The sequence below is a fragment of the Haliotis rubra genome, unplaced genomic scaffold, assembly GCF_003918875.1.
Source record: "Haliotis rubra isolate DU_JTF1 unplaced genomic scaffold, ASM391887v1 Scf377, whole genome shotgun sequence".
NCBI lineage: Eukaryota > Metazoa > Mollusca > Gastropoda > Lepetellida > Haliotidae > Haliotis > Haliotis rubra.
Genome location: NW_025767054.1, coordinates 730,912 through 752,136, shown reverse-complemented (window position 1 = coordinate 752,136; position 21,225 = coordinate 730,912). Strand labels below are relative to the sequence as shown.

General features: G+C 37.2%; 1 protein-coding gene across 1 annotated transcript in view; it reads left to right on the top strand.

Moving 5' to 3' along the window:
* The window catches only part of LOC124286164 (serine/threonine-protein phosphatase 2A 56 kDa regulatory subunit epsilon isoform-like), a 48,106-nt gene extending 27,425 nt beyond the window's left edge, over positions 1-20,681 (top strand). Inside the window, exons 8-12 of the mRNA XM_046722514.1 lie at positions 3,620-3,673; positions 4,749-4,799; positions 6,395-6,514; positions 13,888-14,117; positions 16,129-20,681. Of these exons, the coding sequence (XP_046578470.1) occupies positions 3,620-3,673; positions 4,749-4,799; positions 6,395-6,514; positions 13,888-14,117; positions 16,129-16,192 (519 nt within the window). The 3' untranslated portion in view covers positions 16,193-20,681. The remainder of the gene's footprint in view (positions 1-3,619; positions 3,674-4,748; positions 4,800-6,394; positions 6,515-13,887; positions 14,118-16,128) is intronic.
* The last annotated feature ends 544 nt before the right edge of the window (positions 20,682-21,225 follow it).

The following is a 21,225-nucleotide window of genomic DNA, read 5'->3' as shown; positions in this document are numbered from 1 at the left end:
GTATGGTTCCCAGTAATATTCACCTGATTATTGTTATAGGATATTTATATAGTGCACATGTCCACGCAACTAGTACATGTTCAAGGCCCTGGTCCACATTTTGAATAAATGAGTGGTATGCGGAGTAGTGTGAAAAATAAAATGCTGAGTGTGCATTAAGCCATTTGAACATCTTTGTTGTGAAAGCAAGTTGTGTTTTGTTACATTGAGCCATTCCATTTCACCATCCCAAACTTTCTTCTGCGGGAGGTATTGAGATCAAAAAAATTTCCTAGGAGAATTTGCATCACAAATGAAATGACATCACTAGTCTCTTTGCCTCTGAAACTGTTTGCACTCTGATTATTTCTGTTTACAAACTGAGATAGAGGGAAGAATGAATCATAAAAAAAATGTATTTTCTCGGGAATAGCGAACACTTTCGAGGAGAGTTGTGTGAGCAGATACTATTTGTCCAATAGAAAGACACTACAGAAGACACATTACCGTTTTTGACTAATAAAACTAGAAGAGTTAACTGTTGACACAGGGTTTCTAGACTAGCCAGGTGTTAATTGTGTTTTCATTGTATTTATACTGTTGATTGATATCGATAAAAACAGGATGAGGAAACTTGCAAAATTAACAGTGATTGAAATCTTTAGCAAATCACAGGATATATTGTGTAGTCTGTTCTAGATAGATTAATTTCCATCTAAAATGTTTATCACTGTGATATTTTTGCCCTCTCTTGCCATAAATGGCCATCATGTTGCCGTTTGGAAAATAGTATAAAACATCCATTGTCACTTATGACCTTTTCTCAGAATGGCAGTTTGATGGTTCATCTGAAACTGAAACTGTTCTGGTAGTGAGTAACTTTTATATGACTCTGTCTTGAAAGAAAACATGATCCCTCTTAATCCCAGATTGCTGCTATTCCCAAGGACATCTTCAGTCATAAGATGTTCATGTTTGATATGTTACATTTTTAAACAATGGTATTTCACTCCATGATAAAGGATTAGTCCCAAAGGTGTTATTTCAGGCTTCAAATGAATTTTTTGGTACAAGATTTGGTATTTTTGTTTCTAGGACCTGACTGATAATAGGAGTGAACTATGTTTTAAAGATCAAGCTTTCCAAAATGGTTCACCTTTAGCAATCTGAATTCCTGCATTTAACTTAATGCATTTGACAGATTTTTTGTTTTCCTTAAATGAATTTGCCATTTCTTGGATGATGTACTGGATATTTGAAATGGCAGAGGTCAGTGACAATCCCCCAAGACAGGCCTTCTACATCATACACCCACACAAACACAGTGTTACACAACACTTGATGTAGCCAAAGGCTGCAGGACAAGATTCCAGCAGGGAAATTGTACCCATCTTGCTGCCATTGTATGTCAAGCTTGGGCATGACAAATGTCATTGTCGGTGTATCATCTTCATTTTGCTTAGTTCTTTTCTCAGTGGTGTGTCATTTCCTCAGTCAGTCGATGTTTTGTTACTTATTTAATACAAATGGCTCGAAATACATTGAAATTCATCCTGCACCTACAAATTTCCAGTTTCCAAAATCAGATTTTGTTCAATGCTGTGCAAGAGAAACAGGTGCTGAAAACACGAACATTTGATTGGTCGAAGATATTGCCATCAGACATACTGTTCAGACAGATTTGTGCTCTATGGTAGTAGGATGATTCCACGCTTGTCAGTTATACCACTAGTAGGACCCTGTCTAGGCAATTGATCTCAGGTGTCTGACCTTTACCATAGCATTGTACCAAGTTCCTTTGGCAACAGGATTATGCCTGTAATCCCATGCCAACTAACTTCTTTTTGTAAAATAGTTTGTTTATAGAATATACATATTATTCAGTATGTTACTATTTCCTTGTTTTCTTGAATTTGTTGACCTATGACGTCCAAACCATGTTTTTCCAGATGAGATTTTGTACTTTCAATGTGTTGACTCACTTCCTTGCCATAGTGCTGAATCCAGGCATCCTATCTTTGTGTATTTGCCCTACTTATGCAAATGATAAAACATTATGCTTTCAATTGCCTGGTTCAAAGTGCATTTGGTATGACCATCATAACATTTTAAAAGGCATCTTATGAAAATTTCACCATTTTCTACTAACTATATTACCACTTAAAATAATTCTGCTGACTTGAAATTTAGAGCCATATGAAAATGACAAAGCTATATTTTTAAAGTGTTAAGTTGTTTTTTGTGGGGGGTTGTTTATAATTTGGAAAACTTGTTTCTTTGTCCTGCTGCTTAAGTAAAAATATGACAAGGTATTTTATTTGTGACTTTTTACTAAAATATATTCAATTTCTCCTTTTTGGTAAAACACTTTTATGAAATACAAATAGGTTGCCCTTTCGATAGCACGCTTTTATAAAGTAACAATAACTTACCTTGCAAATGTCATTCATTGTCAGAAGTACAAATTCTATTTTGTATTTATCTATGTTGTGCTTGATTAAGCTTAACTGCTCAGATGATATTTTTGCAAAAGCATGATTGTGATTCATTAATCCTGAAATACATCAATTCTGGCATGTCTTGGATGATTCAGGATTGACAAGGTTTTATTTGTGTAGAGGAATTAAATTAGAACTCCTCCAATGAAATTATGTGCCCAAAATATTGGAAGGCATCCTTTGAACTTGTGGGTATTTGTAATGTTTAACAATATGTGTGTGTGAGTGATTTTCAACATGTTCATGTAGCAAATGTTAGAGATTTTTCTTTACCATTATCACCAGTGAAGATCCGGGTTAGAATTGGTCTTCAGTAACACATGTTTGTCGTAAGAGGCGACTAACGGATCGGGTGGTCAGACTCAATGACTTGATTGACACATGTCATCGTATCCCAATTGCGTACGTCGATGCTCATGATGTTGATCACTGGATTGTCTGGTCCTGACTTGATATTTTACAGACCACCGTCATATACTGGAATATTGCTGAGTGCGGTGTAAAACTAAACTCACTCACTCACTCCTGCTAGAAACAACACTCCCATGGAATACAATTACAATTCCAAACTATTTACCCACCCGTGAAGGTCCGGGCTGTATTAATGTACCTTCCGTAACTGCTAACACATGCTTGTCATAAGAAGCAACTAACAGATCAGGTGGTCAGGCTCAATGACTTGATTGACACAGGTCATCGTATCCCAAGTACTGGTAGATACATCAATGCACATGCTGTTGATCACTGGATTGTCTGGTCCAGACTTGATTGTTTACACACCGCCACCATATAGCTGGAATATTTCTGAGTGCAGTGTTCAAACAACCAACCAATCAATTTTACCATTATGAAAATTTGATAAACTTAGCATTGTGTATTCAAAACTTCAGCCGGTGTAGGAAATTGTAAATAACAATCAGTCAGTGCCCTAGAATAAAGAACTGATCCGAAACTCTGATTATACGTCAACAAATTTTTAGGTGAGGGGAGAGAAATATAATTCAGCCTAGATTGGTAGGGCATAAGTCTGAAGCTTAAATTATGATCATGAACTTCTATTATTTGTGTGTGCAGTGATTTGTAAAATTGCAAGAAGGTTCCATGCATATTTATTGAATTTACTTAACTCTGTTCTGTTTTAGCTGGCCTACTGTGTCGTGCAGTTCTTGGAGAAGGATGCTGCTCTCACTGAGGATGTGAGTATTGGTATTTCATCGTCTCCTGGTGTATTTTAGATGAAATTGGGAACTTGGAATATGGTTAGGCTTGTATAAGTAGATAGAGATTATGCCAGTGTCTGAATTGATTCATGAGGACATCTACACTGTCCGTAAGGGTTGCTGCAGTAGCCTTGTGGTTCCAGCACTCTGATGACCTAAGTTGTATTCCCAACTGGGGCGGTGGGGTAGTCTAGTGGTTAAAGCGTTGGCTCGTCACGCCGAAGACCCAGGTTCGAATCCCCACATGGGTACAATGAGTGAAGCCCATTTCTGGTGTCCCCGCCGTGATATTGCTGGAATATTGCTAAAAGCGGCGTAAAACTAAACTCAGTCAGTCAGTGTATTCCCAACTTGTACTCATGTATAACATGTGAAGTACATGTATTGTATCCCTTCTCTTGTTGCTAGAGTATTAAAATAAGTAAAACAAAGTTGACAGACAATGTTCCTGCAGATCTTATGAAATCACAATGAGCATTTTTATTCTCTGATTTGAAAGGTGGAGTCTTGTTCAGAATATGCCCATAATAGTAGTTAACGACATTTCAAAGAGATTACTAGATAAGGATGGGGGGTGTTTAATATGACCTGGCTGCTTCTGTCTTTCTTCCTGAAGAGTCTCCATAGTTGCTCATTCCACTACTGGTCTGTGGAGACTTGATTATTTGAAAGCCACTGTGAAATTGTTGGATTGTTGGTGAATGGAGTGGCATAAAACATTCATTCCTTTGCTTTGCTCACCCATGAAACGTGACTATGAAGTAGAAAAGCATGTTTAACCCTACACATGCCAGAAGGATGACAAGCTGGAGTTGAGAAACAGAAAAGAGAGTTGCTGATTTAATATTGATCAGTTAATTTTCCAGCACAGCTGCTTTAGAGGTTATGGTCTTTTGCTCATAGTTTATCACAAGGATAAAAAGCTAGGATGCATTTCTGTCTGATTCTATGTTTGACATATCTTTGTGTTCATTTTTACCCAAAAAAAGTTTTAATAAAAAAGGGTTTGAAGGAACCAATAATTATATTTTTATCTTCTTCTTTCTTTCAGGTTATCAAAGGTTTACTTAAGTTCTGGCCAAAGACCTGTAGTCAGAAGGAGGTATGTCTGAATACACCTGTATGTCTTGTGATGAACATGAAAACTAATATCTGAAAGTAACCACGACATTAAGATTGTATGTCTGCAGTTTGATGTATAGTCAGCAATTTTGGATTGTCCACAGCTCAGTCAAAACAAGGTCACAAGAGGAATGCAGCGACCGAAATCAATTCTCTGTTTTTGTAACATGATTATAAAATTACATACATCAAGCAGACCAATTTGTGTTCATCAACGTTGAAATCAATTCTTGGTAAATTTGCTATCAAAATGTCATTTCAGGTCTCAACATCATATGCTTATGTCTATTAGTTTAACATATCATGGAGTTTTTTTCTTGATATTTTTATGGTTTGATATATTAATGTTAAGAAGAAGTCTACACCTACATTTCTATTTCAGTTGTTTTCTAGTGGTTGAGAGAACTACAATTTAGTCTTTGTACTCGCTTGTTGATATAAAGAATCCATTTGTCAGATGTATATCTCCAGTATGTTATTATCAACTTATAGTTATTAGATGAGATTACAGCAAACAACCTATACCATGCTGTGACATGGCATGTAGTATACATCTGTTGGGAAATCTCATAGCAGAGCCTGGGGATCCAATTAGATGGATAAAATCACCTGTAGTCACTATCTAATTAACCAGTTCGACAAAACTGAGTCAGGCTGTAGGCAAGTGGATGTAGCATCTACGGAAATATTTGACATCCGAAACCTATGTCCTCAGTGTGAAAGAAATGGCACTCAAGACTCAATCTTCCAGAGTGATGTTTTGTCTGCTGCTGTCCTTGTATCTTACATTTCCAGTAGTCATGACATTGAGATGTCTTTGTGGATTAGGGCTCAGTTCGTGGTGAACCCAATTTGTCTGGGCAGTTTGGCTGGAGACCATTGCCTCAAGTCATTTCCATCAGTATTATCCCCCCAATAGTAATCAGCTTGTCTGTCCATCCTTCCATAATTGTTTTTTGTCCAGGCCACAGCTCTAAAGGTAATAGGTATTCTTTCATGAAACCGTACACACACAAAGACCAGTTGGTCAATTGGTGCCTTTCACTATTTAGGGAGTTTTTTCAAATTTTTATTATTTTTTGCAAGTTTGACTTTTTAACTCTTTTCACAGTAGTGTGTTTGTCCAGACCATATATCTGAAACGAATAGGTGATGTTTCATGAAACTTTATACACACTCTCATCAGGTTGTTAACTGGTGCCTTTTACTATTTATTGAGTTTGGGATTTTTTTTTTTTTTTTTTCTCTCAACAAGTTTGACTTTCACTCAATTCCCAGTCATTATGTATAATGTACAAAGTAACACTGGACAACTCACTATGTATGTGTATACTACAGGGAAGATTCTGATGGAAATTAACTGTTTGTATCACAAGGATGAGAGATTCAAATAGAAACTTGTCTCAAACTGTTTCTTTTTCTGATATGGATATATGTTGCAGCACTTGTTAGTGATTTCTCATTGAGAAGGATGTCATGTTCCAGGCATACGCAATTAGAGGTGACACTTCACAGCAACCGAGAAAACATATTACCCAGTGTCCCATTCTGAAAATGTGTTTGCCATTATTACAGGTGATGTTCCTCGGGGAGATCGAGGAGATCCTAGACGTGATAGAACCTGCTCAGTTCCAAAAGGTGATGGAGGCCATGTTCAGACAGATATCCAAGTGTGTGTCCAGCCCACACTTCCAGGTTAGTATTCCCCTGAGAGCAATATTACAGTCTGCCCTGGGCTTCTATGGACGATGTACCTACGAATTCTGCTTTTCATGTGGTTCTCAAGTGGTTAGTGCGTTTGCTCATCATGTTAAAGAGTTGTTTCGATTCTCCACATGGGTAAAATGTGTGAGGCCCATTTTTAGTGCCCACAGCCGTGATATTGCTGGAATATTGATGTTGTGGAAAACCTCTCACTCACTCACTCACTCCTCACTCACTCCTCACTCACTTCTCGTGAGGCACTTGGCATCACCGGCAATGACAATGGGGAATGGTTACATTTGTTAACCAGATGTGAATGCCAACACTCTGCTGTGTTGTTATACACTAAATAGGGACATCAACAAAGGATTAAACACAACCACCTCCACTAAGGGTTATCAGATAAGATGGCATCACTCGTGATAGGGACAATCTCAAAACTTTTAAACACGTAATTTACCTTTGCTGACACCATGCATGCATAATATCTACATACGGTATACATTTTACAGTCATGTACTGGTAGGCAGAATGTGGAGGAAAACATCATTATGAAAGTAGTTGTTATCTACTAGATCAAGTATGATATATGATTAATGTAGTATACGTTAGGCCCAGCTGATTGTGTTCAAATTTGTCTTTGAGAAAGAAAACAATTCAAGAAGAACAAGTTTTTTTCTGAACTAATTAGACTGCAGCACATGCTTCCTGGTTTTAGTCATAAACATGATAAACACAAAAGTCAAGTAACTGTCACCTATTGCTTGCTTGGTTTATGCTTTGTTTCAGAATTATTTCTATGGTAGAGTAAATTTGATGTTGCAGATGCAACAGTTGTAATCACCCATCTATTGTTTGATTTATTGAAATGTATTGTAGGAGGGAATCTATCATATTCCACGGATACTTGTATTTTAAAAATACTTTTTCCCACAATTATTTTGCAACGGAGCAAGCTATTCATATTTTAAGGTTTTTATCTCCATAGCCAAAGCCCAAGATGAAAACTCGCCCTTTTTGATTAGTGTTTGAAGCAGTTATCCTGTGTGAGAAAGATAGATGACAGGTCACAGTGCCCAGTCAAGCTGGTGTAGCACCAGGAAGATCCTCTGTGAGACACAACAGACATGTTACAAATAGCAGGCCAAAACACAGGACTGCAGCAGCCACTGATAAAGCCGACTTATTTACCACAGATAAACATAGCACAATAAGCTCCACTTTACAGGAATGTTTGACCGACAAGCTGAGCCGGGTATGACTCAACTTGAGAAATGGAAAAATAAATTAAGCAGGAAACAGTCTTGCATAGCCAAACAGCATGATAGTGGTTGATAGTTATTACTTTCTTTTTGAGAGAACTGCATAATTCGTTTTCTGGGTCATAAAGTTCAAGGTCACATATCTCAATATATGTTTTGTTTTATCATTCAATGTCTGGAAACCTGAACTTGTCTAGGTAAAGATGTTAAATTTCAGTCTGTGACTTAAACCACTAGTCCGAAGCCCGAGTCTGGTTGTATTCTGTTTGGTCCAGCTGACATTTCATCAGTGTTGCACCAGTGCTGCTACTCAATGTTGTAATATTTGCCACCACCACCCCACTACCATGTATTGCACTATATTGGTACTTGTTGGTCCCTGCCTGGCGCTCGGCATTAATGGGTACAACAAGGACTGGTCGGCTCGGAGTCAATATAATGTGTTTGAGTGGGGTATTCATGCTTCACTGCGGCATGGTATCTGAGTGGGCTAGCACTATAAAACCAGCTTCAGTCTGGGCTAGTACAAGCAGCCGCACATACACATACACACGCATGCACGTCGTCATATGAGCGAAATATTCTCAAGCACGACATTACACCCCATCTCACCTCACCTCACCTCACCTTCACCACCTCACCTATTGTACTATATTGACCAATGTGGTGCTGTGATCTCTCTCAGAAGTTGTTTTACACATTCATTTCGGCCAAACCACTTGAGATTATTTGCCAATTGTTTCAACATTTTTGGTCAGTTTTAGTGTTCTTATATGGACTAATTTTTCCTGAACAAACAAAATGTTGCCAGACTACAGCTTTATACCAGTGACTCAAATCACAGACTGCATATTTTTAATATATGTGATGGGATAAGGTCATCTTCAAGGTTATTGATATAACTATAGAAATGTTGTGTGACTTCACGCCTGTGAAATGATGTTTCATATGTGCAAACACAGATCTTTAAAGAACCAATAAACTTTGTTTTTTGTTACTCTTTTAACCATTACATATGAAAGATTTGTGGTTAGTCTTATGCGGAACACCAAATTTATTCTTTAAAAACTTGTGGTTAATTGATACCGAGCGATTAAAAGTGGCCAAAAAGTCGCCTGCTTCCCTTTCGCCCACCAACGAAACCACAGACAGGTTACGTAACTCTGTCGCCAGAGCACTGCAGTGACGTCATATGAGGAACGATTTTCAGTTGGTTGTATAGAAAATGTGTAGCACGCTCATCATTTTGATGATTTCTCGACATCAACGACGACATGCCAAATCGTTGCTTTGTCGCCAATTGCTCGTAGGGTCGGGCGATGGTGTCCCCATGCACAGATTTCCACAGGACCCCGCAGTTCGTGCTAAATGGGTTATGTTTGTGAGTCTTTGAAGCTGGCGTTGTGGAAGCCTGAAACGATATCTTACTTGTGTTCAGATCGCTTCACGGAAGTTAAAGAATCAAAACTACTTACTAGTTGTAGTAAAATATGCATATGATTGATGACCATAAAGATTTTCTATGACACAACTTGTAACATAACGATTTCTTCCTCGGAAGTGAGGTTGTGGTCGGTAACAATAATATTGTAAGTAGTATTATATTGACACCCACCTCGCTGCCACGAGAGAAATTGTTATGATATATATTACTATGTCATGCAAAATCCTATTGGCCATCAATAAAATACATATTTTACTACCAGTAGAAAGTAGTTTTGATTTTATAACTCGGTGAAAACAAACCTAAATACCATTTATCCTCAGACTGGCGGATGTTCCCGACAGGGTATCCATTTTAAAAATAAAAAATCTGTTAGAATTAATGAGATTATAGTTTGTTTTCATCAAGTTAGAAAATAAAGACTGCTTTCTACTTGTAGTTAAATATGTATTGGAATCATAACCAAACGGATTTTGCATGACACAACTTATAACATAACGATTTCTTCCACAGAAGCAAGGTGGGGGTCGAAGTCACAATACTGCGCGATACATTTCTTGCTACATTCCCATGGTTAATGTCCACTCACCAGTATGTAGATACTAGTCAATGTGCGTCTTTATATTTGGTATTATAATCCTAATTAGTTTATTATCACACTTGCATGCATTTTGAAACTAAATAAAAAGCTGACGATCTGCTGATACTTATAGTGAATTTATAACAGAACTGTAATATCTAGACATTTTATAGTTTGCCAATGTGAATCATAATTCGCATTAACACACCTAGTGCATGTTGTCTGTCTCATTACACTTCACGGGCGAAAACAATGATTCTGTTGAATGCTACGACAAATGAATAAAAACAAATTGCAAATATTAAAATTAAAACGGATTAAAGTTATAGGAACAATATCAGGCCATTACCTTGTTCGAGGAATGTATCCATCAATATCCACAAAACTGTTCCAAATGATGTGTCTTTTAACAGTTTAATATACGAAAAAGTGATAAATCTTTTCAGGTATTGGTGTATAGTCCCCTTTCGCCACCAAGATAGCACACCTGGCAACTAATTGCATAATGTCCGCCTTTCTTTAAAAACAGTAATTTAGTTAGCCAATAATGGGCAATCAATCAATGTATTGCCGGTTAATCCTTTGAAAGAAGGACGTTGTTTTTACGCAGACACCGACACGACAGAGTGTATTCAGTATAGATAAGTAAATCTACATTCATAAACACTACCTTTTGACAATTCCGCTGTGTAAGATAAAAGTATTTAATCAATCAGCGGGTTATCGGTTAATCCTTTGATCGATGTTTATAATGTTGAATATTTACTCCAGACACAAGAAATGCCAAATGGGAACCTTTGTCGGGTAATCTAAGTGTGTTACCACTAATTATACCTGTTATAAATTCATTAACTGACCATCAAGTGAATGATGACAAATAACATGTGTAGGTTTATACCACCTAACACGGGTTACAACAAGGGAGTATTAATTGCTGTATTGCATGTGAAAACTTATGGGCCGACACTGTTTTGAGAATACAGATTTTTACATGACATGATTAAATATCGAGGTAAAAAAACACAGAAATGGGATCAATTTGGATCAGTCATTATACAAATAGGGCCTAACGACACCAATCGATTTTGACAGAATTGTCTATGAAAACAAGTTGTAACTTGGAAACTAGGCTAAGCAGGAGACAAAATTAAATGACAGTAGATTGTGAGAACATATAGCTTTCATTTTCCACAACAATTGTCACGATTTCAGGTTTATACAAGCCTGTAAACAAGATAATTTAACCCCTAAAATGTAGATGAATTCTGCATCGGCCCTCAAAGCTATTCCTCATATGACGTCACAGAGGCGCGCCGCTCTGATTGGTTGAAATTTCGTTCGCGGGTGAGAATTGTGCACTGTTGTCAAAAAGGTCGATTTAAGTCAATTAAAGGTTGAAATGAGTAGTTTTAATGACGGGGTGTTATTTATAACGATGCCAGTTAGTGATTTATGTATTTGTACCCCCTAGGGTTTATGTGACCTTTAAAGGTCAAAATAAGAATGGTATTTTTTACACAATTATTCTCAGGTCTTTTTAAATAGAAATGTACACATCATCTATATGATTTAGATATACCATTGCTAATTTTGTTGTCATTTTCAAAAGTAGTAAGCTTCAAAAGTTGAGCAATGACCTACATGACTGTTTTTTTTATTCATATTATCTTTACAAAGGGTGAAATCAATCACTGTTAATGTTATAATTGGGATCATGACAGTAACTTGGATGACAGCAGTGTTCACGAATAGCGTCTGACCCTCTGACAAATCCGGCAGATTCGCCAACGGTCTGATAGAAGTCTACAACCCGCCAGCCCTAGTGTCTGACTGTATATTTCACAATGACTTTGACTGAAGTTGTTATATTGACATGTGACACTTGTTTGCTGTTTATAAATCTTATGTTTGTTAATAATTTCAATGCCAATTATAAGAAATGTTAAATCTGAAATGTGTGTTTAATTTTATTCTATGGGTCCTGTGAATTTTCAATGGGTCAGACAGACATCTGACACATCAGACATCCTGTTACTTGGAAACACCATTCATGAACACTGGACAGATTATGGGTTGGTTTGTCTTCTTAAATAATGTGAAAACCAGTATTCATATCTTTGTTCAGTAGCCAAGTGGTTCAGATTTGTGATATTCCTATGAGGAACACTTTTCCTACAGTTTGTATGGTTGGGATAACTTTAATCTTGTTTTGCGCAATTAGTATTCTTTTGTGTAGATCAGTGTGAGTAAACACTAAGTCTAAATTTGAAAATGTGGTTATTGTGTGATTGTAGGACAGGAAATGTTATGATATCCGTGACATAATCAAATCTTCCTTATTTCCAGTCGAGATAAAGTGTAACTAGCTCTACTATGAATTTCCCTGTATTATTGTTATTCATGATGGCATACAGTTTGTGGATTACCGCCATGGTGTATTTGATGGGGAGTCTGTCCAGGGGGGCATAAAGTTGGTAGTTCAATCCCTTGGCTATGTAATACTAAGACTTGGCACTACTTCCTGCCCTGCCTGGCCCTCTCTCTCTCTCTCACTCACTCTCACTCTCTCTCTCTCTCTCTCTCTCTCTATCTTTCTCTCCCTCCCTCTCTCTCTCAGCAGCGTAAAACTAAATATGTTCATACGTAAATAAACAGACTGGTCAGTTTGGAATTATATAATGTACCTGAGTGGGGTATTATGTTAAACTGTCAGATCTCAGATGGGTAGTTCTAAAAATTCAGCCATAAGTACAAACAGCTACACAATGTAACTGAAATACCCGTGATCACAAAGTTAAAGCCGATTTCACCTAGCCTCTTACATTTCTATCTTTAACTACATGAACCAGCTGCACAGAAACCTAGTGCTTTAAGATGGTGGCTAAAGATGCTGACAGGTTTATGCACAGTTGTGCTCATATAAGCCTCTGTATTATTGATGCCACCGAGTTCACACACTCTTGCCACACCCATGTCGTCACTTGGGAACCTGAACAAGTGTCATCCTGAAGTCACCGTGACCTGCAATGTGACCTACTTATCCTCATGGCTGTCTGCATCCAGGAACATGTACATTGTGCCATGTATTGAAGAGCTTAATGGCTAAGGTCATCCATCAATATCTTAGTCTTTCTTAGAAGTGCTGTCAGATGAAATGTGGTTAAATCACATGTTCTTGATATTGATTGGGATAGCATGAATTAATGCTGATGTATCTTTTCTTCAAAGTTGGGAACATCCTAATCCTCTTTGAGCCTTAAAAGCAAGTAAATAATTTATCATGATGGTAAAGCTGCACATTAACAATGGTGGCTGTTTAACCTGCTTGGATGGGTGAATCAGTAGTTGGTGGTACTAGTTGAAACAGTGTACGCAATAAGTTTCCGTTATAAATTATCTCAAATTATGTCCTGTAAACTGGTTGGCATGCATATTGATGTCCACATCAGCGGAGAAGAGGTTTCTATGGGGAAATGATTTATATTTATGTCATTGATGAGCAAGAATTTGAAGAGTGGATGTGCTTGGACATGTTAGAGATACAATGTTATACAAATCTTCTGTATGGCCATCGCAAGGATCAAGGGCATTCTCAGAGTTTATAGCCTGAGTGAGTGAGTTCAGTTATACGCCACTTTTATCAATATTCTATTAATATCATGGCGTGGAACACCAGAAATGGGCTTCACACATGGTACCCATGTGGGGAATTGATTACAGCCTGAAAAGAGCTAGCTTAAATCAGATAACTCATGATTTGTACAGTCATCCCTCACCAAGACACACACACAGTGGCAAACACTTGTTGATTTGTGACGTCATATAACATTATATTTGTCTCAACAATGAAGGACTGTGACATAGTATGGCTTTTATTGGCAGATATGCATTGAGAATCACCAGGTGCATATCTACAAGAACTGCTCTCTATACACTTTAAGTTTTCTGATTTTGCAAGAAAATTACATATGTGATATTATTAATATATATATAATATATATTAATAAATTCTATTTGATATGCCTGGTTAGAATGCAAAATGGATTTGTCACTAACCTAGATGGTGTGTACATTTCAGGTTGCAGAAAGAGCTTTATACTACTGGAACAACGAGTACATCATGAGTCTGATTGAGGAGAACTCAAATGCGGTGTTGCCAATCATGTTCCCAGCTCTATACAAGATTTCTAAAGAGCACTGGAATCAGACCATTGTGGCTCTGGTCTACAACGTCCTGAAGACCTTCATGGAGATGAACAGCAAACTGTTCGATGAGCTCACAGCTAATTACAAAGCTGAAAGACAAAAGTTGGTATTTTTCTGTACATCATATTTTGTGTGTGTGTGTGTGTGTGTGTGTGTGCGTGCGTGCGTGCGTGCGTGCGTGCGTGTTTGGCATTTTGATTTTGACATTTGTGTATATATGTACTTAGTTGAGCTTAAAGCTTTTCTACCATTTTTCTCATTTAAATTTAGACCTATATTTCACCTTTGCACTTTAGATGAAAAAGGTTGATATGGCCCTCACATCAGTCATAAAGAAAATGCTGCTCATGGCCATTACTTGGCCATTTTAAACCAAATGAAAGCAAGTTTCTATTTAGGTTGTTCAGGGATTGAACACACATTAATTATTTGAATATCAGTAGTCACAGCAACTTTTATTTAGTGCCTGTATTTTGAGATATCTTGAACAACATATCCAGGCTGTGGCAATATTTTGAAAGTTTTAAGCCCTGAGAGGATTCAGGGTCAGAATTGGTCCTCATGATCATGCTCATGCATTCAGTCACTGGTTTGTCTAGTCTAGATTATTTATAACCTGTGAAGATCCAGGCAAGAACTTGTCTTCTTCAACCCATGCTCGTTGTAAGAGGCAGACTAACAGATTCTTGTGGTCAGTATCCCTAACTAAAGTACTGTCTGAAATAGAAAAAAAACAATTTCACATTTAGATCCACAATTTATGTAGTTAATGTGTGAAAGTGTGAAATATCTGTTAAACTAAGTTCGGCCTAACAACAGTCTAGGTGGTAGGGACATAGGAAACATAGAAAAAGGACTTCATTGAGGAGAGAATAGTGCAGAAATGAGCAATGTGGGTTTTTTCTAAGTCCAATTCGACTTATTTTGAACAGACCTTGGCTTTATGCAAATTAGTGTGCGATGATATTGTATTACAAAGGACACTTTTTAAATGCTAATTTTGAAATTAGGCTTAGCTTCATTAGAAACCATAGCTGACGTACAAAATAATATTTTTACTTGTGAAACTCTTAAGGATGTAGCTACCATGGAGTTTCACTACCACTATATAAACAAACAGACATGGGGGGTCGTCTCAAAAGCCAAACCATGTCGGGTGTCGCAGATGATGGTTGGGGTCAGGCTTGGGGATAGAGATATCAGCTAAGATAAGATAATCCTTTAGGGGAATTAAACTGGGAAGTAACAATTTACAAATAATATTCATTCATTGCGATCTTCGGGTGGCCATGCTACCTATATATTTTGAGACATTTAATATGATGGCTGATTTTAGCCTTTCTATGGGTATCATACTGTTTTACATATCTCAACATAATATTTATGAAAAAAAGACACGTTAGATGTTAATCAATATTTGAGACATATTCAACACACAAGAAAACGCACAGAATATCACTGAGGTAACCCCTAATGGACGTAGGCAGCACGTCCATTCCATGCTCGGTGTGTCAACGGTCCTTCATCATACCTGGCCGAGCGACTTAATTGTCATCTATAGTCTGATCTATTGTTTTAAGCAGCTATTCATATTTTTTCTAAGTTTTGCCCGATTTTACGAGTAAACATGCTTTTCTAGATATCCTATTACGCATCCCACTGAACGCCCAGTTAGGCTGATGTGGGTTATTTCGATATGTGCTATTTGCAATTGTGTAAATTTTAGGGATACAGAGTAACAGCCAAAAAACAGGGTTTTTTTTCTATTTCTGACAGTACTTTAGGTTGATACATGTCATAATATTCTAACTGCGTAGATCTATGCTCATGATGTCTGTTGCTGGATTGTCTGGTTCAGACTTGATTATTTCCAGACCCCCATTGTATAGATGTAATATTGCTGAGGGGTTTAATTACCAACAAAGACAGAAAGACTATTTACAAGCCTTCTTGATGTGCCTCGAAACGGTGACTGACATGTACTGATATCCTGTGGTGCGTGATTGACCAAAAGGAATTTTATTATATCTTGTAATGTCCTTCTATGATATGACCAACCTCAACTGGAAGATATCCTCTGTATATGTGTTTATTATTGTGCATTGTTTTGCAGGGAAAAGAAGAGAGAGAGAAGGATCGTGAGGAACTGTGGCGTCGACTGGACAAGTTGGAGGTGAACAACCGTAACAAGATGATCAAGAACTCCTAACATCCATGCTGTGACCTCACAACTCGACTCCAAACCCTCAATGCCCGCCTGTGCTCGCTTGCTTGATTGCTCGCTCGCTCACTCGTCTGCTCCCTGCTACTGTGTCTGGCTTGATGACAATTGTTCATCTAGTTATCCTGTGTGCCAAAGCAATGTGCTGGAGTTTTGGCAGAGAGTCATCAACTCCTTCAGGAGCCAGTCTAGACTCAGTGTTAGGATTGTTGCATTAGGTGCTTGCACGCAATCAGCATTCTACATTTCTTAAACCAATACATTAATTTATAGCTACAGCCTGCAATAACCTTCATTTATGTTTCTATCACACTTTCAGAATCTTTCTTGTGGAGATCTCAGAATACCTCCTGTCAAATTGCTATTGATACTTAATTCACAAGCTAAGGGAATTTACAGATGGACTGTCCTAAGTTAATTTTTGTTGTAATTCCCAATTCTCAGGTGAAGATTGCAACATTAATATTATCCAAAGGACATAATCAGTTTATTTTAAGGAAAGTGAAATGTTTGAGATGCCTGTCACATACATATGGATCTCTGAAGCCAACATACTCTTCCTGAGTCTTCATTTAAATAATCTTTGATACCACAAACGACAGTTTTCTGCCACAATGCACTGATAGGATGTCACTTTGCTAGACCGCCTACCAGTAACTAACAATGAGCATAGGTTAGCCAGTTGGTATGCTAGGAAGTTATACCAAAACTATTTACCCCCATGGGTTATGCTGGCTATTGATTGGTTGGAAGTTGTCACCACAAGTTGATGAGAATATCTATGTATATGGTCACAGAAATGTTGTTAATGAGATTCACAAGAAGATTGTCTATTTATGTGTATTGTAAACTACACTGATCACTTACTAGAGAAGTCTGTGTGCCTCAGACTGTAATGACCTGTAGTACTGAAGGATCAATTGTAATGTCATTATTTATTTCAAATTTTTAGTCAAGTGTTTGTAGTGAGTGTGTCACTACAGTAGATGGCTTACTTGCATGTGGAACACAGTCATCAGAAAGTCATACAGTGTCATATGCATTTTACTTTGTCATCCTACATAAGTGGTGCTGTTTAAGTCAACACTGTATATACTTATATATACAATAGCTGGAGCATAATATATGGCTTTGGAAAGGTTCAGGGAAATATTGTATTGAATTGGTTTTCTATGTCATATGTCAAAGATTGAGTAGACTCTTGTCTTGTCTGAAAGTTGATTTAAATTTCAAAATTGTTTTCATGCTTATTTGATTAATGTAAGTAAGTTGCTTCAAGGAAAGGTTGAATCATAAGACAATTACTTTGGTTTTCATATTATTTTCTTAATCAATGGGAAGACAACTCATCAAGGCTATATGTACATTGGTATTTGAAAGAAACACTTTTGTCAATATCAAACAGTTATCTCATGCTCCATGGGTACGATTTAGCAGTGTATTAAGAAAAGATTACTTCAGATGCAGACTTGTGACCTCAGCAATAGACAGTGCAGGTTCCAATGGAGCATATGGCAGCTGAATTCAGATATATATGTATTATTTTACTTCATCTTTAAATTTTATTTGCAGTGAACAGAGTATAACTGCTGTAGAGATTTGTTAAGTAGTTAGGGAAATAATACCAAATTCCTATTTAACCTATTGTATTCTAGTACAATGTACAAGAAATGTTGTATAAGTAATTACACAAAACCTTTAAGATATATTTTATGGAGAAGTACACTAGTAAATATTCAGTGGCCAGTAAAAGATTGAAGTATAATTTATCGTTGAACTTTTGGAGATTTGGCTTTGTTTGTTGGTTTATTCATTGTGAAAAGGATATATTTGTTTGATGGTTGACAGATAAGGATTTATTTATTGCATAACAGGAAGCTATGGATATATTGGTTTGTTGACAAGGTTTCAGGTGACAGACTACTGCCACTGTAGGCTTGTAGATGAGGATAACAGAAGTCTCATATGCTAAATATTGTGGGCACTTTATGTAACTGACATCACAAGCAAACAAGTCACTATGTCCGTCCGCATCGTAGTTGTCCATCTCATTTCTTCTGTCAAGTGTTGTGTTTTGTGTTTGTTTGGTTTCATCAAGCCATTATGACTGTTTGACCTACCAAGTCTTATGTCTGAACCTAATCTTGGACTGCTTCGTTTCTGCATATGTGACAGGAGTATATCGCTAAGAATGTACATCAATTTGTTTACAGTACTAAGCGAATATGGTTTAGTAGATTAAAAAATTCAAAGTTGCCTGCCTATTTTTAATGTCGAAGTTGCTCTGTAAGCTAAGGATTTGCTTTCATTTGGAGTGTTTCTTTTGACAATAGAAAATTATGAGCTAAAGTGCACGTGAAACAATTGAAATATGAAAATGTTTCTTTATGTTATCATTTTGTTGTTAAGTTGCAAATGTTTGCATTCTCATTGATATTGTGATTTACATAGCCCTTCATCATGGGTCAGACTTTTCATGTGTTAGACATGATGAATCTTTCAATATCTTCTGACATGAGTCACGAGCTGTGAACAGTTGCAAGGAAGTCAGTATGGGACTAAGGAAAATTGCACTGAGATTCACAGAAGTATGTTGGACAAGGTAATTATGTTGTGGCCACTGCCTAGTGAGAACACTACCTGAGAGTGAGGGTGTTTGTTATAGGGATAGAACCTTACTCTAGTCACTAGCTTCACGTGATTACAAGAGTCGGAGTGTCACAGAAGGACACTGATCTTGGACGGAATTGTGTTCTCCTGAGATTTGTTCTTTATCATGACTTGTTATGACTTGTGATACTGTAGTATATTCATTTGGTGTTCCTATGCTTGTCTGTATATAAATTTCTTCACCCACTCTTCATGTAATGTATGACTTAATAGTGTATTTGTGTCACAAACCTACAGGAATATAGATTCAAGTGACTCAGATTCGTGCACATGGAGATAATATTTTGATCTTTCAGAATGTTTTCATAGAAGTTGAACTCTTTCAGACATTGTTAATTTGATTTTTAGCTAGGGTATTTTTGTTATGACATCTGTAAGTATCTGAACTGATGATAGTTACTTGATATGTGGACTAAACTCCAATGTGATCTGACAAATTCATTTCAATGTTAACCGCAACTATGCCATTGTCAGTGTGTGAGTGGGGAAGAAGGGGAAGCTTATACTTTGCCAGTCAGATGACATGTTCTGCAATTGCAATGTAACTTGAAACATCTAACAATCAAAGTATTTTTGTGCCATGATAGCTGTTCAAGGATGTTTGACTGCCCGTCATCTCTAACAATGATTTCAAATGGTCAGCTTTGAGTGTTGCATTGCTGCAGTGATTGGACCGGTCAGTGAGTCTGTAATTCCCATGTATGCTTCCGACATAGATCTGTAGCAGTCTGTTGTGTGTTACGTGATTATTATCCTCTGCTAGTGTGCTAATGCCGAGCATGTGCTTCATAAGGCACACATTTCTCAGGTGACAAAGGAAAAATACTCTGGTTTTGTCACAAAGGGAGACCACTCTGGTTTCATCACAAAGGGAGACCACTCTGGTTTCATCTGCGAGAGAGCTCCTCAAGAATGTATACCTCATTGATCACAGTTCCGGACTACACTAACAGTGAGAAGTTTGTGTCGAGTGTTCTTCACAGGGTTGTGTGACCTGATGTTGAGGCTCTGGCTGCCATCTTCGTTGTGGCAGGCTGGAGTAAATGGTCCTCATCTTATTAGCTAGACAACTGCAGAGGTATACTATTTAAGACTGAACAAATTGCTGATGAGAATTATGTGTGCATTAATTATTTATAGTGTTTATGAAATGTAAGATTCATTGGAATACAGTGAATCTGTGTATATCAGTTTGTAAAATTTGTCATTTTCCTGTTGTGTGTTATAACATATCCATAATTGCCAACTACTGACGCTTGTTTCCAGTTTGTCTTGGAAAAAATTCATCAGTGAATTTGGTGTAATTATTACTGAAGGTTACATCCTTTTGAATGCCGTGGCGCGAGAGTTGACTAATTCCTCTTCCCATTAACCACCACACTACCTGCTTGTCTACCAGTTACCAATAGAGCCTGGCGTGTCACCCTGAACTGTTACGTTAACAGATTCCTATTTTAGCAGTTGGTATTGCAACAAATAATTTGTGTACATACAAGATTAAACATTGTGTGTTTGATTTGTAGCCTAACGCAGCCAGAACTTTGATTCAGTAGTGTCTGACTGCCCACAGCACAGTTTCGTAATCAGCTCTATGTTGTGTCCTCAATTTTGCTTTTGTACATATGCTTACTTGATTGTATATTATGTTGCTATATTAACTATACTTGGCTTGTAGGCAATCTGTAGCCAAGTTTGTGCATAGTTGTTACCCTCCAATTTGTCTTTGTAAACTATGTCTGAAAATATTTTGTAAAATTAAAATATTCTCATCAAAATTTATTCTGTTTTATTTCACCACATTGACCAAATTTTACATGTCTGCAGATAAATGACTGAGGAGATTGAGATAATAATACCAGCAGGTAAAGAACAGAATTCCAAGCTTTTTGATATGTTGTTGGGTCAACTACTTGGGACATGTCTCAATTACAGTAATATGTCATTATTATAGGAGTGCTTTTATTTTCACTGATTTGCTTGCTTTTAAACTGATATAATGCTGACCCGGCATGCTACTGACATGTCTAAGAAATGGATAGAAGAAAATTCAGGATTTCAGAAATAAAAATGAATTCATCATAAGCTTGTGAGCTGTCTGGATTTGTGTTTGTAAGTGATGGAGGAAGTTAATCATGGTCGCCCCTAGCAATTCACTGGTCTTTGCAAGAATTTGAACATATTGACTGGTATTGAATTATGATGGAATTGTATACATTGAGACATTAATTTTACCTTGGGATATGCACACAAAACAATGGGGTTTTCAGCTGTACAGCTATACAAATTGTCAGGGACTGAACTACCACCCAAGGTTATCAC